The sequence below is a fragment of the Denticeps clupeoides genome, chromosome 3, assembly GCF_900700375.1.
Source record: "Denticeps clupeoides chromosome 3, fDenClu1.1, whole genome shotgun sequence".
NCBI lineage: Eukaryota > Metazoa > Chordata > Actinopteri > Clupeiformes > Denticipitidae > Denticeps > Denticeps clupeoides.
Genome location: NC_041709.1, coordinates 14432629 through 14449980, shown reverse-complemented (window position 1 = coordinate 14449980; position 17352 = coordinate 14432629). Strand labels below are relative to the sequence as shown.

Here is a 17352-nt window from a genome sequence, read left to right as displayed (position 1 = left end):
TTTACAGCATTTATCAGACGCCCTTATCCAGAGCGACTTACAATCAGTAGTTACAGGGGACAGTCCCCCTGGAGCAACATAGGGTTAAGTGTCTTGCTCAGGGACACAATGGTAGTAAGTGGGATTTGAACCCGGGTCTTCTGGTTCATAGGCGAGTGTGTTACCCACTAGGCCACTACCACCTCCACCATTCAATGTGTTTTCTTTATTTTCATGACCATTTACGTTGGTAGATTCTCACTGAAGGCATCAAAACTATGAATGGACACATGTGGAGTTATGTACTCAACAAAAAGTGGAGACCTGGCCTCCACAGTCACTGGACCTGAACCCAGTCAAGATGGTTTGGGGTGAGCTGGACCGCAGAGTGAAGGCAAAGGGGCCAACAAGTGCTAAACACCTTTGGGAACTCCTTCAAGACTGTTGTTCAAAACCATTTCAGGTGACGACCTCTTGAAGCTCATTGAGAGAATGCCAAGAGTGTGCAAAGCAGTAATCAGAGCAAAGGGTGTTTTGAAGAAACTAGAATATAAAACATATTTTCAGTTATTTAACCTAAGTACATAACTCTACATGTGTTCATTCATAGTTTTGACACCTTCAGTGAGATTCTACCAATGTAAATGGGCATCAAAATAAAGAAAACACATTGAATGAGAAGGTGTGTCCAAACCTTTGGCCTGTATGTTTTTAAAAGGCCATAGACACTCTTCAGGGCCACTCATTGCTGAGAACTGGATCTGCAGGCAAGAACCACACATTACAATGGTTCACTGTTTCCTCCAAAAGTCTGTCTGCTTCACTGTCAGTTCATTTCTGATACAGTAATTTAAATCCAAGTCTATGTACTAGCTGCAAAAGGCCAGGTTTCCACTTGGACTACTTATGCATTGGTACTAGTAGTAGTAAAATCAAAGTAGTAAAAGTAGTACAGCTTTGCACGTGTGCGTAGTTCGGACGCTCTGCTTATGTTTGTGTGGGTTTCCTCCAGGTTTTCAGATTCCCACCCACCTTGCACAGGCATGCACACTGGGTGGGTTGACTAAATTGTTTCTAGCTAGGAGTGAATGGTGAGTGTGTGTGTGTGTGTGTGTGTGTGTGCCCTGCGCTGGGTGAGTCACCCTGTTGTGTCCAGTCTCCCTGTGACCCTGATTAGGATTAAGCAGAACCGGATAGTGAGTGAGTGAGTTGGAGTAGACTAGTGGGTATGAGCATGAGATTTACTGGTCAATGTGATTAGTTAAACTGTTCCTTTAAGTAATTCTAAGACCTTAAGATACACTTATTGTTAGGACTTTTTTCCCATTCTCTGTCACTGTCATCTCAGGGACCATCACAGATCTCACAGCTTCATGTAAATAAATAGCAGGCAGATGCTCACAGGTGTTAATGACTATAGCACTTTGGCTACATTGTTAATGAAAGACAAACATGTAACAAAAGTACATAACTGTACAGAATTAAGCATGATCTTCTCTTATATCATTCAAAGTGAAACACATTAGTAAATGATTAAACCATTTTACAGAAAGACGTCATTTAAAGTAGATATGGTGTCCTTTCATTTATTTCTCTCTCCTTCACTTTTGTTACACACATCATCTTTAATGTTTGAAACAATGTATTTATGGGAATGAATCAGTGTCTGTAATGTAGCAGAACAAAGCAAAAAACAAAAACCAATAAATCACAGATTCTGTATGCATGTAGTAACGGCAACGTTATAATTTATAACACTTCATCCTCATCTCCATGGTAATTGTATATTATAAATAAAATAAGAACCATTCATTTGTGCCCCCATTATGATATGCAACAGGTTTAAGTGAATTTTTACTGGAAGGAAAAATAATATAGGCTGTATCTGGAAAAAAAAAATCGATTTGCTATCCATAATTTCAATATTATTTACATACATTCATTTTTGTAAAAGTAGGGTTACTATATCCGAGAGGTAAAGGCAAAGTTCATTGTACACATTAAGTTAGATATCTATTAAATAAACTCTTATTTCATAGAAACAGTACTATCAGACAAGTCAGTGAGGCTGTTTGCCATTACATTCGACTGGGCTTTGGCAGAAAATGCCTGATCAGATCAAATCACAGTATCGAAAAGCTACATGTTTTATTGTATTTTTATATAATCAAAGGTTGTGGAAAACCTGTAGAAGTACCAACCTTATGCCATAAATGCAAAATTACAAAAAGCTGGTCTGGAGTGTCTGTCTCTCATATATTTTTGGCAATATTTTGACTAATTTTCTATATAAAAGTTAATCTATGGTGTTAAGTGGATATTAAATCACTTAAAATTACCACAGTAGCTAAACGAATTAATTTATTTGCACTAGTCATTGTGAGAACCCGCATCCACTTATAGTACTAGCCTGAGCAACAATCCCCCATTTGACCAATGATCAAAAAAAGGTTCTTTTGTCCATCTTGTCTGTGACCTTGTGAGAAAATGATTCTGGGGAAACCAGATCCACCTTAGAAGATCCAGAAGCTTCTATTTCAAATAACCATTCCAATTTAACATATTACTTCCAGACATAATGTCAATTTCAATTAATGAGATTTGCATCAGATAGTAGTGGTGGAGTTAACTGAAGCACAGAACAAATATATTTCATTGCAAGATATTGGGCGTTCATCACATTCCAGAAAGACAAGAGGACAAATAAATGCATAAAAAAAGACAGAGACCACATATTTACCTTCAATCATGTACACCAGTTATTTCCTGCAGTGACCTTTTCCCATTTCTTAAACAGCCACAAAGAGAAAATCTGAAGAAGAATATATCTGAAGAAAACTATTCCCACTGAAGGTGAGGTGGACAATACATCTCTGCATCTGGAAGTGTCAATGGTTAATAAATCATGGTGGCACTGTCCACGTAGCCCCCCTGGATCACGTTGGAGGGTAGGTGGATTGCCAGCTTTCCCGCCTGCGGATGCTGTTGCCTGGGACAGGACTCCTCCTGTTCCCCTCTCTCCTGGCAGTCACTTATCCTGAGTCTGGACTGCTCGCTCTGAAGCAGCAGCACATTGTCACTGGTCACCCCTTTGACCTTACTGTAGTCTTCTGCTGCCAGCTGAACAGGGGTGGGACCCAGGGGTCTCAATAACAGTACGTTCTGCTGACTAACTTTCTGCACCTCCACATACTCCATGGACCTGAATGCAGGAGCTGCTGGATCTCTCTTGCCCACCAGCCCATTCATATCAAACTCATTGTTGATGTGACTGTAACCGGAAAGTGCCGGGCTGCTGTTGTGGAGCTCCCGTTTCTGCTTCTCGCCCTTCTCTGAGATTGGGGTGGGTGTTCCAGGGCTGCCCTTTTTGTTGATCTGGCTGGGGAGGCTGGGGGAGAACCTTGGGGCCAAAGTGTGAACGAGGCTAGTGTTTAATTCTGCAGTGTTAGCTACAAGGTCCTCCATGGGTCCACTGCATTTACCAACCACTTCCTGTGGCCTTGGATGTTCCACAGGCAACTCTTCCTTGCCCTCTCCACATTTCTCCATTAGCAGAATGTGGCTGTCACAGCTGCCCCGCCCTGAGTCATTATCTGACATGCATTTTGACTTCAGCAGCCCATCTTGTAGGTCTTTTCCACCATCCACCAGTTCCTGGTTGTCATTGTCATACACCTCCAGATACTCCACAAGTAAGTCTTCATAGTCTGATGCTGGAAGGAAACCCTGAATGACCAGAGCATTGAATGCATCCTCAGCTTTTCCATTCTAAGAGGAGAGATGTATGATTTAATTATTCAGTCATTCATTCAGTTAAAATTTGTTTTTTATTTTATTACACTTCCCAGAAATTGCAATTAATGTCAATGAACCTTGAGCTGCTGTTTGTCAAACCCCTTGATTTTTGGTCCTGGCACAGGAGGTAGCAGGAAATGTTTCACACTGGAAAAAGAAAAGAACACAATGTAAGGGTGAGTGAAAAAAATTATAGACAACCCCCTTTTCAACAAATTTGCGTTAGAATTGCCAGTTGTTACATGGTCAAATTAATATCCAGTGCACAGAAAAACACAGTGTGTTTGCTGCATCTGATTTTCTCTTTCATGCTGGTCACACTGAATGTTATCAGGCAGTCAGCAGAAACCTGAACGCGGTGATCTCGCACAACACACATTTTCTGTTTCCAATATTTATCAAAGAATGCTAAATGATACCTGGACTACCACTGACTGCCAGATGTGACCACTTCCTGTAGCTATTCATCCCTTTTATGTGTATACTGAGCAAAATACCTCTTAAATATCAACCCTTTAGACTGTTGGTGTATTAACAGCTGCATTTGTTTTATTTCATGGTCAGATCAATCTGGCATATCACTCTCAAGATAAACAGCTAATTTCAGATTTTTTTTACCTACTAAGGGGCTAGCATGTATTACTAGTACATTATTAATTCTTGATAATGTATTCAGAATATTCAAAGTATCCTTCTTGGCATGTTGTGAAACAATTTGAGAAACCCCCTCGGTTCCCTTGGCAATTTAATAAAATGTCCTGGGAGATTCTGGGCCAGTACTCATTGTATTAAACACAGTTCAACTCTTTTTTTTGTTTGTTTGTTTTTTTATACAATTGATTGGCAGCTGGGGGTTAATTTATCAAACTTTTTTCACTCTCTAAACCAGACTATTCAAAGACGTTTCGGAAACATTATTGAACATGACATATTTTCATATATATGGGTGTTAGCAGCCTAGTTGCTCCAGGGGGACTGTGTCTGTAACTGCTGATTGTTGCTCTGGAAAGGGCATCTGCTAAGTGACAAATGTACAGGCACATCTCTGATAACAATATGTTCCCTTCAGAATACGGTTTCTCCCTCCCCTCTCAAGTCTCTCTCTCTCTCTCTCTCTCTCTGTGGCTACCTGATTTAAGCACAGACATTAAATCCTCTCTTTAATCCTTTCACCCTTAGGTGACTGCATATTTAATTACTTTCAGGCATGTTTTAAGTTTTTTAAGTCTATGACTATTACATTATTACCTACAAGACATTACAGCCATTGACACAAAAAAAAACAAATATATATATACACACACACACACACACACACACACACACACACACACACACACACACACACATATATATAATTATGTTTTCATAGAATGTGCATAGTTTTGCTTGAACTGTGCAACAAATGTTCATGTCTGCTGTTTTGCGCTAGAATGCTGCTCATTCTATAACAGCAATGACACTCCTCATACCTGTTCCTTTTCAGGTTTATCATCCAGGTGAGAATGATGAAGATGACTAAGGAGATTGTGCCTATTACTATCCACAAATACCGCTCCTTCAGCAGATCTGTAAAACACAACGCTCATTCTTAGTAATTACACAAGATCATTCTAAAGTCATTATACAAACACAGCTGCATGCAACCTACAAACAGCTCAGCTGGTATCTTGGTTACTGGGATATAGGAGGCTGGGTGATCATTTGGAAGTTAAGGGTCTGCTCTCACTTGAAGAGCAAATCACAGAGAATTTTTACTTATTGGTTCATTCATACGACAAAGTCAATGTGAATTAAAGACAATTCTTTAGTGATAATTAAATAAATAAATTGTTATTTAGCATGTCTGTTCCTTGAATACCATTTAACAGATTAAATTACATAATAATTACTTGAGTAATAGAATACAGTTCATTTTGGCTGAAGAAAAATGTAAGAAGCATTTTTGTAACTGCATTTCTATTAAAACATGCAAACATGTTCAACAACATAGAGTTCATTTAAAAAAATAACATTTGAAACAAGCTGTACTAATAGGTTGTTCACATTAGCATTGATTTCAAAACCATCTTAAACTGTTCCTTACAGTCAGGGACTGTGACGTAAGATGTGTTGCTCCATTCACTCCAGAAGCCATGGTCAGGTTTGCAACGAACCTGCACCATGTATGTCCCACCAGAACGTGGGCTGAACACCTTAAAGACTTTCTGATAGCCGGCATCATATTCCTAAGTAAAAAAAAAATTTTTGTTTGTTTAAAACTACCTATTGCAATGTCTGCATTATTCATTTATTTGCTTATTTATTCACAGAACACAGGCAAGAAATCTGCATAGACTAAGTGGATGAAAAGCGACTCCATTGTGGCTACACTACAGCTATTCATATACCTCTTTGGTATTTCACCTACCCTGAGGGGGGCAATAATCAGTGGCTCAATACGTGTTTTGGATGTCAACAAAAAAAAAAATGAAATGGGTTCCAGGCATGAACAAATTAGTAAATTATTAAGTAAGTCTTATGACTTAAAGATTATACAATAAAGTAAGCCCAGCCTAACTACTGGGCATTTAGGAAGAGGTTGGTGTGTAGAAAACAGCCTTAAGATCAGTTATATATTCTGCCTGCCCAGCAAGACTGTGCCATGGCTGACCAATTATTAACTGTTGAGTTGTCATAGATGCTTTTGATACTGAGGCAAACAAGTACTTGAAAATGTGTATATCATGAAACATATACACCAAATAAAGCCTCTCATACCTCCCAGTCCCTCTCCTTCTCCAGCTTTACACGTAGCTGATAAACAAGGGTTATCCAGCCTGAACTGGTATCGGCTTTAGGCGGCTTTTCCCATGACACCCGCACGTATGGACCCTGGTCATCCTCTTTCACTGCCACTGTCACATTCACCGGTGTGTTGGGCTGAACTGTGAGAGAAGACATAAAGTGAGCAGAAGGGGATTAATAAGAATGATGAGAAGCTCCAGAGGGATGAGTGGCTGAGGACAGAAAATAAATAAATATATATATACATACATACAAATAAATTATGCATATTTACTTTGTGTAACAACCACTGCAGAATCTAAAATAATGTTAAAGCAGACAGCTCTCTTACACAACAAATAACATTTCAAACATAGTTTAAGTAAGAACATTCAAGAAATGCATCTTAACAAGGGACCACCAGCATTAAAACATTGAAATGCTCATTATGTGCACAGAATGTTCTTCCTAGAAAAAGACTCATACGTCACTCCTAATTTCTAAAAGGTTTGTAAGATTATTTCATAGATGGTATGACTTCATATGAGACTCTAAGCTTAATTGTGTATCATTGGTTCATTGACACCCAAATATACCCAGTGCAGCCATGTACCCAATGCAGCCTACCATATGTAGCCATTTCTCAGAAAAACCTGTCTGCAAGGCTAGTCTTATGTTTATTTTATATATGACATGAAGGCATTGCAAAACCTGGATGTGCGACAACTGCTCTCTCTCACCCCTAAAAAAGAAGTCTCTTATATTTTAGCAGTATTTAATCACCGAAAGATAACTATGTCTATGCTTCTGACTTTAAGACTGCTCATATTTAAAACATCCAAAGGACATAGACCTTTATACATTTATTGTTTCTCGGGACCATGAGTAATTTAATAGCATAATAAACACTAATCAAAAGAATGAATCCCAAAATTAAACCCAACGTGTAAATAAAGACAGGCTATCACTTCTGCCAACAAGACATGTTTCTCTTTCCCTGCCATGTTTGTACATGCACAGAGCACCCAAGCCCAGTAATTACACAACTTTTTTCTAGACTAATGTGAATCTTTGTAATTTAGAAGTTGAACATGGCAGCTAAAGGCAATCACACGTTTCTCTAATACACTTTGACATGGCCTTCAGGCATTTGCAGTCACCCCATCAGACCTGTTTTTCTGTTTTGTCTTACATCTCAAACCAGCATGTGAAGGATCATGTGGGTATCAGTTTCCATGGCTGTAGAGAACGGGTAGATGGATGAAAATAACGATTTCTAACAGAAAGCAATTATCACCTGGAAGGGTCACAGAGATTGCGTACTCCCATGAGTTGTGTGACAAATTTTTATGACTGTGTTTGATTAATCTGCTGCACTGTTATTACTGTCACTCAAGATAAGTGGAAGTATCATTTCACAACTAAAGTGATAATATCTGTGGGAATGAGAAGAGTCTCCAAACAAAGGAGCTGCAACTGCCAAAAATGGTACACAACAATGCCCGACAGAGCTGAAGGGTGAACGAAGGTGAATGAATAAGTGACAGAAAAAAGAAAAAAGTGAGAGTCTTGATGTCTGAATGTCACTGTCTGTCTATGATGCACAAAGAGAAGAAAAGCATGACAACGTAATCACAGATGACCAACAAGAAGAAAAAAGAAGCTGAAACAGAAAAGGACTTACCAATATAGGCCACATCCACCTCCACAGAATCTGAGTGGTTGCTGCCAAGTTCATTGGTGGCCACCACAGTGATGTTGTAGTTCACCCAAATGGTTGTATCATTCTTGCTGAAGAAACAGGAGTTCTCTCCGGCTGTGCGGTAATCAGGACACTCGTAGACTGTTTCAGAGCTGAAAGCAAGAGATCAAAGCACAAGAACTCAATCCATGTTCATTTATTTTCTAATTCCGAATCTGAATGCATCTTAACACAGTATCTTGAAGGTTCAGATTATCATACTGGCATCAATGCCTCACAGATCTCATTCAGGTCCTAAGCAATGTGCCTCAACACAGGAACTGAGTTGTGAGGTGAAGAAGAGATCATACAATTTCTGTATGTGTGTGTGTGTGTGTGTGTGTGTGTGTGTGTGTGTGTAAAGCAAGAATGAACACAGAAGCAAACAAAAACAACTCCAAAGAGTCAAGCATAAAATGTTCAGCACGATGAAGGCCTGTGTCACAGTAACTTGAAAACAGATCAATTTAGCAATGACCATGTAAGTGCAAATCTGTTTTTTACCATAATTCTGTGTGTTTTGCTTATCGTGTGATAACTGCAGTGTTGTTCGCACAGTTTTGTTTCAACCCTCTCATACCCGTTGTTATTTCTGCAGACAAGTCTAACTGACATTCATAAGTTATGCTATAGAGATTTGTGTGTGATATTTGTGTGCAACTGGGTTTCTATCGGAGTGTGTGAGACAGTGTATGTGTTTAGATTGTTTAAAGGAGGAAATAAGAGAGAGAGAAAACTAACTTCTCCAAGCGGTAATACAATGAATAGGTGGTAGGCAAGCCTCCATCAGAGCCAGGATCCCACCAGCAGGTAAAGGTCTCTTTCTCCGGGGAACGACAGCTTGTAAGTTTGGGCTTTCCTGGAGGGGTGAATCCTGCAGCTGTGCAGAAAGACCAGTTTTTTTTTTTTACCAGACTACAGTGATATGATACTATATCTATATGTTGCCAAAATATATAAAAAAAACACACAATATTGTCAATTATGAGAAAGATATTTATGACTGCATCTTAAAATCTGTTTCTTAGACTTTCAATGCATTGTTTATCAACCATTTATCATTATCATCATTAACAATGTTTTATTAATATGTCTAACCAAAAGAATTATGATCTGATTGCCATATAAATCCCCCTCACCCACCCATGCACCCTCTGATAACCTGGCATTTGAATGTGTCTCTTAGATCATTAATGTCTAAAGTTGACCGATGTGGGCTAAACATTATAAGAAAGGATGTTCATACAAAACCGGTTCTTGACTGTATTAAGGCGCACTGCAGCTACATGTAAGTATTTCTGCTATATACAGTAACAATACTCATATTTACATTTATGATTTATCATATACCATTATCAAAAGCAACTTACAATTAGTAGTTACAGGGACCGTCCCCCTGTCTTTCTCAGGGACACAATCAGAGACCCTTAGGTGAGTGTGTAACCCACTAGGCTACTACCACCCTATACTCACAACGTTCAATTGGCTGATATAAAGAAACCATCATTATCACATTGATAATTATAATCCCATGTACTTACTGCTTGCTTCTGCCAAAAGGTGGAAGAACAGGTTCAGCAGCAGAAGCTGCAAAACTCTGAAGGGTCCCAACATCGTGCCAACAGACTTCACTCTGTATGCAACAGACAGAGGCACAGTTACAATGGATCCAGGCAGGAGACACCGTAAAACAATCACCGTTTCATCTGGCCATTTAAAAAGAGAGCGGCCATCTTGTGTTCCTTAAAGCACAAGAGGATTATTGTGAGAGTGCAGAAAGCATGTCGGAGCCTTGAGAACGTGACACGGGGCTGTTGATTTATTACAACTGCACCTTAATGTAAATATCACAATGTTTCTGCTAAGTCTTCAACTCAGTCTTTTTTTCCCTACAGGTCTAACTGCACAGTACTGCATGGCACATCCACCAATTACTCGCCTAGTCTAAAAGACTGCAGACAAACCCTTGTATCCTGTCTTCTCATGTACAAGTGCCATGCCAAACACCTTGTCACATGATCCACTATTGTATAACTTAGACACCTGACCACAGCAGTAGAACAGAGACTGCTATTCAGCAAAAGGAGAGAGGTATGCTACCTGAACTTCTTGAACGATAAATATTTTACATGTACATGTCAAAACCATTGCTTTTAGCATATAACCTGTATCCAAATGTCCTAACTCCTTAAACAGCTTCCTTCAACAAATCAATACGTTCTAACAAAACCATGTCACCTTGTCATGACTCATGACACCTGCATGCATGTGTTGCCATATTGTGCAAGAACCATACACTGGCTCTGGAAAACATAATTTGATGTTCGCGTTCCCACATAGTCCTAAAAGATTGCAGACCGGTGGCCAGATTTACAGGTCTGTAAACCTATAAAATAACCCACAATGTGACAGAGACATTTGCAGAGTGAGGTTACCAGATATTCAAAGGAGCAAATGACCAAAGAGGATTTTAAATGAACATGGCCAAAGTACAGTTTAACAATATGCAATAAATTGGCACTTTAATGCGTTTAATGAAACATTCTTTGAATACTAGGGGATGCATTCAAGTGACTGTTTGCCTGAGAGGCATTTTCTTTTCATTTCACTTTAGTACCACAGGCTACAAGTCAAACTATGTGGACTAACATGTTTTTCATTCCATATAATTATGTTAGGGGCAGTGTTATGGTAGACAATCTTGCAAACATAAAAATTAAAGGAATTTTAGAATTTCATCATGTTTCACTACATGAGTTGAAAAAAAATCAAAGTTGACAAAATGTACGGAACTGTACGGAAAACATTAGGGAAATGTCACTTTTCCTATCCTGCATGACAGGAAGGATTAGGGAATAAACACACATACAACGTCCAGCTGGCATGTACAGCATATTTGATTGCATAAGGGATTATGTCATCATAAGGGGGAATCGTCAGGGCAGGCTGATGGTAGACTGGCTTCCCACTCGCATGACTCGGAATCAGCAGCCTGGTGCAGATGTTTGGTTTATTCCTCTGACCTCCCGCCTCACAGTGCATTTCAAGCAGTTCCCTCACACCACTACACTCGATCCCAAATGCTGATGTAATTTTATGTTTTTAGTGACTAGACATTCTGATGACACTCTGATATAGTTCAACAAAGGGGGGAAAATTGTAGGTACTAATCATGTCTTCTGTGATCCACCCACATAGGCATATGACAGAAGCCAGGTCAGAACAGGCAAAGTGACATCATAATTAAAATGAACCCTGATTTACTTCCCATCTCTTGTAGAGCTTTGGCAGTGGCTTAAAATAAGACAACTAACCTTTTCAACCTCAGTGTCAAAACAACTGTTGGATTCCAAGACTCAATAGCAAAAGCCAATTAGTGAGTGTTCAAATATACTTTACAAGGGGTTATTTCTAGTAGAGGTATATACAAGCATCTCTATAATATTATGAATAAAATGTATTTTTATTAAAAATGTAACACAATATATTTTATAATGGTTTTAATTATATTGGCAAGTTTGTGTTGGAATCCCTTATATACCGCATGCTAGACCATGCAATTATAGCAAACTATTATTTTTTTAAAAACATGAATTGATGAATTACCTGAGTACAACCACATTTGACACCAAAACTCAACTACCTGCAATTGATATGAAAGCTCTTTTATTGGAACACTCTGTGTAATATCAATTAGCACTGGGTTTAAATAGCTGTACTAATTGTGACTGTCACCCAGCACCCTGCTTCAGCTGTCCATTGAAATAGTGTAAGCGATTGTTGAGACTTCTATTGAAAGACAATCAACCTGCGGTCAGCAGCAGAACAAACGTGTGTCAGACATGTCATGTTAAACTAAGAGAAAATGAACTGAATCTGTGTGGTTTGGGTAAACACATGTTTGCTTTTTCATCTGCTTTGTCAGCAGTATTATCTTCTCAATGTCATGCTGGGATCAAGAGTGACACTGTGATCTGATAATTGGCATTAAAGGCAGATTGTGCTCCTGCTATGTCCTGCTGCATATAGCAAACTTACGTAACCCAACTTAACTAAGCAGCTAAGCCAGTAAAATGTCAGCAAACTGGGCATTAGGACAAACCTTCCTGTGAACTGCCTACATGTCTTTACATTTACATTTACAGCATTTATCAGACGCCCTTATCCAGAGCGACTTACAATTAGTAGTTACAGGGACAGTCACAATTTAGGGTTAAGTGTCTTGCTCAGGGACACAATGGTAGTAAGTGGGATTTGAACCTGGGTCTTCTGGTTCATAGGCGAGTTTGTTACCCACTAGGCTACTACCACCCCTTGTGTCCCAAGGGAGTCACCCTTCACTACCAGTTTAGCGAGTAAGGAAACGGACCCATAATCAGAAGGTTGTGGTTTGAATCCACTGAGGTGGTACTGAACAAAGCACCGGCCCCGCACACTGCGCCCCGGGCGACTTTCATGGCTGCACACTGCTCACTATGGGTGATGGGTTAAAAGCAAATGACACATTCCATTGTGTCCACTGTGTGCTGTGCTGTGTTTCATTTCACTTTCACATCCCTGTTTCTTCTTGTAGTGGCATTGTACTTGCTGTACTGCAAAAGCTGGTGTAGGCATTGCTGAGGCACATTGCTTGGGACCTGAATGTTATATAATTATTTTTAGGCCTCACTTCATCAGGACTTTGGGACAGAGCATGGCAAAGCCCATGTCGTTATCTCTATACACAATTGCTATGGTAATTTACATAACAATAAACTAATTAAATTATTTTGAATTTGTCCTATTGTATCCTCTAAGAAAAGATGGTTCCATATGGAACTGAAACAATTTTTACACAAAATTTGCAAAAGCAAAATTGCATTAGGCTTGACAAATACAGAATTCAGATTAGTTTCTTTGAGGAACTGTTGATACAGGAATAAATCCAATTGGCTTTATGAAAACAATGTAATATCTAACTACTAACCAACATTATATTAATATGTCCTAATGTAACATGTACCTGCCACATGGATACGTAGCTTGTATTTCAAGAGCAAAGAGATGAAAGTGCTTAACCTTATCAAAAAAAGCACCATGAGATAATGGCAGAAATAAACAATGGCATAATGCATGGTCAATATGGCTTGCATAAAAGGGCAATACACAGTAGGTAAACAGGCAGGACAGATATAACAGAAACATCTACTTACACAAGAGAACAATTGAAGACAGTCACGGTGATCATGGGATGATGGGATAGGGCAAGAGTACCTGACCAAAGCTTCTGATTTGGAGGACTGGAGTATGGAGGGCCCTGACATTATGTACCTTTCAGAAAATGTATTACTTAACATTTTGTCTCACCACTATGACAAAAGACACAAATCCAGTGGCAATCACTTTTGTTTTGAACCATCCAAAAGAGGTCACTAAGTGTGAGCCTAGGTGTCGAGTTGCACAAGTAGGTGTTGCAAAGCAGAAAGGTGAACCAGCCATGCAGTAACCCCACCTGGGCGAAGGATTAAAGCTACTGCATTATTGAAGAATTGCGGTCTGGTCTACGAGGACACCTGATGCACCTAAATCCTACAGGCTGCCTGTGACCAGCCACAGATCACCAGCTGCCTTCAAAGCAGGTCACGGCACACAGGTTAGGTTACCTTCAGAGTGTGAACAAGCTCTAAATAAGTCAAGAGTGTTCATTCAGTAAACAGAAATCTGATCTTTTTACCAATGCACAATTAACATGTTTGTGAATGCAAAGTATCAGGCGGCAGAACCTGGGCCGCACTTGCGGGGGCTGAAGAGACAGATGTGAGTCCATGGGCTGTGGGGCCGGAAAAGCAGACACTCGTCAATCAGATCACGCAAGGCTTACAGTAACGTGATAATAATCGACGATGAGTTTGCATTGTTTGGAAGGTTTGTGGTACTTTGATCCTGGTTGTTGACCTTTGGGTGGATTACTTCCAGGTTGATGGGTGTGAGTGCGTGCCCCCATGGATGCCTGGGTTGGAGCTTCAGCCGTGACAGAAGCATCCCCCTAAGCCTGGTACTGGACAGGCCCGGAGCAGATGGATATGAGTCTTGGAATTCCTGGAGCAGGGCAGAATCCAAGATGTTCCAGCAGGGAACCCAGGACCGGTTGGCTGGACTATAGCCATCCAGATCCGCATAGTATTCAAAGCTGCCATTTGTCCATTTCTTGGCTTATGCAATCGGTCTGCCTGTTGGACTTGGGATGGTATCCAGAGAAAGGACCAGGACTGTGGTTTTATGTTGGGATGGGTGGGACCATGTTAGTTGGGAACATGGAAGCACTAAGAGGAGGCCCTGGGGTTTTTGGGTCTCTGCTTTATGTTCAGCACAGATGGGGCAGGCGACAACAAACTCTGTGATGTCAGCAGGGAGACCTAGCCACCAGAAGACTTGGCCTCTTTGGTGGATGTGCCTGGATGCAGATTGATCACCAGGTCGTAAGGTCGGTGATGTGGCAGTGCTGAGGAGTGGAGTGGGCAAGGTTTGGTTCAATGTGGGCATGGCTCAGTCTGTGCAAGACTTGGCTTGGCAATGGCTTGCTTGACTGGACGTGGTTTGGTATGGCATGGCCTGTTTTGTCTCTGCCTGGACGTGGCTTGGCTGGGCATGGCATGGCTCTGCATGGGTGTGGCTTTACATGGGCATGATTTGGCTCGGCATTGCTTGAAGTATGGAGCAAGGCATGGGTCAAGGGGCATGGCCAAAGTGGATCATGTCTATGTCATGGACTGGGGCAAGGACGTCTGAGTGTGAGTGTGAGAGCATGCCCCCTGTGGTGCCTGCGTTGGAGGCAGTGACACGTTGCCCGTGACACATTCAAAGTCTATGGTTTTGTAAATAATGGCTGTTCTTCCATAATGCGCATATAACTGAATGACAAAGCGTATTCCTTATTTTAAACAAAGGCCAGTGTGGAACTATAGGAAAAACTACTCATTTATGTACTGAAAACCTTTTAAAACTTTTTAGAGATGGAAGCCTCTTAAATCTCAAAATCTGCTTAAGGGTAAATTTTATACCAGTTATTTTATTTATTTATTTATTTTTTTACAAATGTTTTAAGTCACTGTCAAAAGTCATGAGTCAGATAAGTTTTTTGGTGTCAAGAAACATTAATGGTGTATGGGCCCATCATCATTTTATCATTCTTGAACTTCTTGTTCCACTGGCTAAAATGCCTGTGGGGAATTGGATTTCAGAAATTCGGTGTGTGTGCTTTTTCCTGTATGAAAAAAACACACACACCTTCAGAAAATTATATTTTTCTATTGTTTTGCCAACATTAGTGACGCTCCCTCCCTTATTTAATGACGTCTCAGATCAGCAACTACAATAACATGAGGAAATTAGTGTTTTTCCACTTCCTTGAGCAAAACGATAGCACATTTGTGTCATTCAGCAAAATGTGCATGAGTTCATTAATACTAAAGACAGAGAAAAATGCAGCAAAAGAGGTAGAAAAAAGCCCCAAGGCATTACCATTTACATAGAATTATAAAACGTAGTCAGGGACAAGTCAGGGACATGGTCGTGAACCAATAAAACTGCCAGAAAAGGGCTTCTGCAAGCATGTAAGCAAAGAAACGTTTACTTTCTATAACCTGTAAAAGTGACACAATCCTCTTTTTCTAGTAATGGTTTCACTTGCTTGCATACATATAGGACAGCTTGACATGTTTTGAGCCAACGGAAAGTGAAAAAGTTATTTAGACACAGTGCAAAGTTTTACTGGATGCTTCAATAAAAGTGGAGCGCACCCATACTGTAACTCTGGACAAAGGGAAGGTTTTATCGCCAGCGCTGCCAGAACCAGACTGAGGTTTATGATGAAAATCTCTGCACAGACCATAGATTTATTTTAAAGAAGATAAAAAAAAGTTAAACATTAAACTTAAACAGTCTTGCTTTTGACATCACAGGACCAAACTGCGCCACTCTTGCCTCGACTGCTACCATTAAGAAATGTGATATCTTTGAGCTCTGGACAAAGATTACAAAGGATTAAACCACATTTGAGAGTGATTTATTCCCATTTTCCCCTTGTCGTGTTTGTTGAGATTAGCCATATACTTAATATGTAATATATTCACAAATATTCAATTAACTATTCAAATAACAAGTGAATTCATTATATTATATATAGACTTTTCCAGCTGACAAAAAAAAATAACATAATTAAGTCTACACTTCTATAACGTTAACAACAGTTGCTTATTCGTTTTTGTAGTTTAGTGTCAATAAGGATAAAAGCTACGAAAAGCTACAAAAAAAAGAAAGAGGTGATCATGGCCTAATTGTGCGACAGGGACATCAGAGAGGACTGGAGATGGTTGCGGCTCCGGATTAGAAAGTAATCGCATTACATAATGAAATACCGGGCTATATCAGCACTTTGCACCTAGACCTTATAAACAGTGCCACGGGGTCAATCAATTAATTTCCATAACGTAAATAAATACAACAAGGCACCAATTCCTTGATCGCTGAAATTGAATTGTCCACCGCGCATATTTGGTTAAAGGTCTCGCGCACAAATGACGATGAATAAAGTGAATTAAAAGCGCAGTCGATTTGGGTAGAAAGTCCGCACTGCGAGGCGGACCGTCCGCAATCAGTGCGCGTACCGCGGCCGGCAGCTTGATCAGCAGCCTCATCGGGAACTTTCACCCAGCGGCGCGGACCCCGGGTCCCGTACCTGTCCCGGTGGGGTACAGAGTCACCCGGCTGTGCTCCCGGTCAGGGCGGCGCCTCGGTCGCCCCCCTCCACCCCGCGTCCGGGTCCTACATTCGAAGTGGAAGGTGCGCGTCGCGCCTCTCGCTCCGGCAGGATTGCAGCATCTCCTGCCTAACCGGTCTCCGGCGGGTGGCGCTTCTGACGCCGTTCGCGCCCTTCCCTTCCAGGCCCCGCCCAGCGCGGGCCGAAAGACGGTAATGGAATAATAAGGAGGAGGAGAAGGATATGCGCGACTCGGGTGGACAGACGCGCCTTTATCAAGCCCTCCAGCAAAAGTTTTTTTATCTCTGGCCGATTTCGGGGAGCATGTGATCTC

General features: G+C 40.5%; 1 protein-coding gene across 1 annotated transcript; it reads right to left on the bottom strand.

Annotated features, from left to right (window-relative positions):
- Positions 1–1538: 1538 nt before the first annotated feature.
- On the bottom strand, positions 1539–17173 carry prlra (prolactin receptor a). Its single transcript, XM_028973235.1, has 9 exons — positions 16998–17173; positions 9823–9914; positions 9023–9161; positions 8225–8394; positions 6535–6701; positions 5861–6002; positions 5247–5343; positions 3852–3921; positions 1539–3747 (listed from the first exon to the last, which is right to left on the bottom strand). Exons 2-9 carry the CDS (start codon positions 9893–9895, stop codon positions 2875–2877), a joined length of 1731 nt encoding a protein of 576 aa, XP_028829068.1. The 5' UTR covers positions 9896–9914; positions 16998–17173; the 3' UTR covers positions 1539–2874.
- Between the last annotated feature and the right edge of the window lie 179 nt (positions 17174–17352).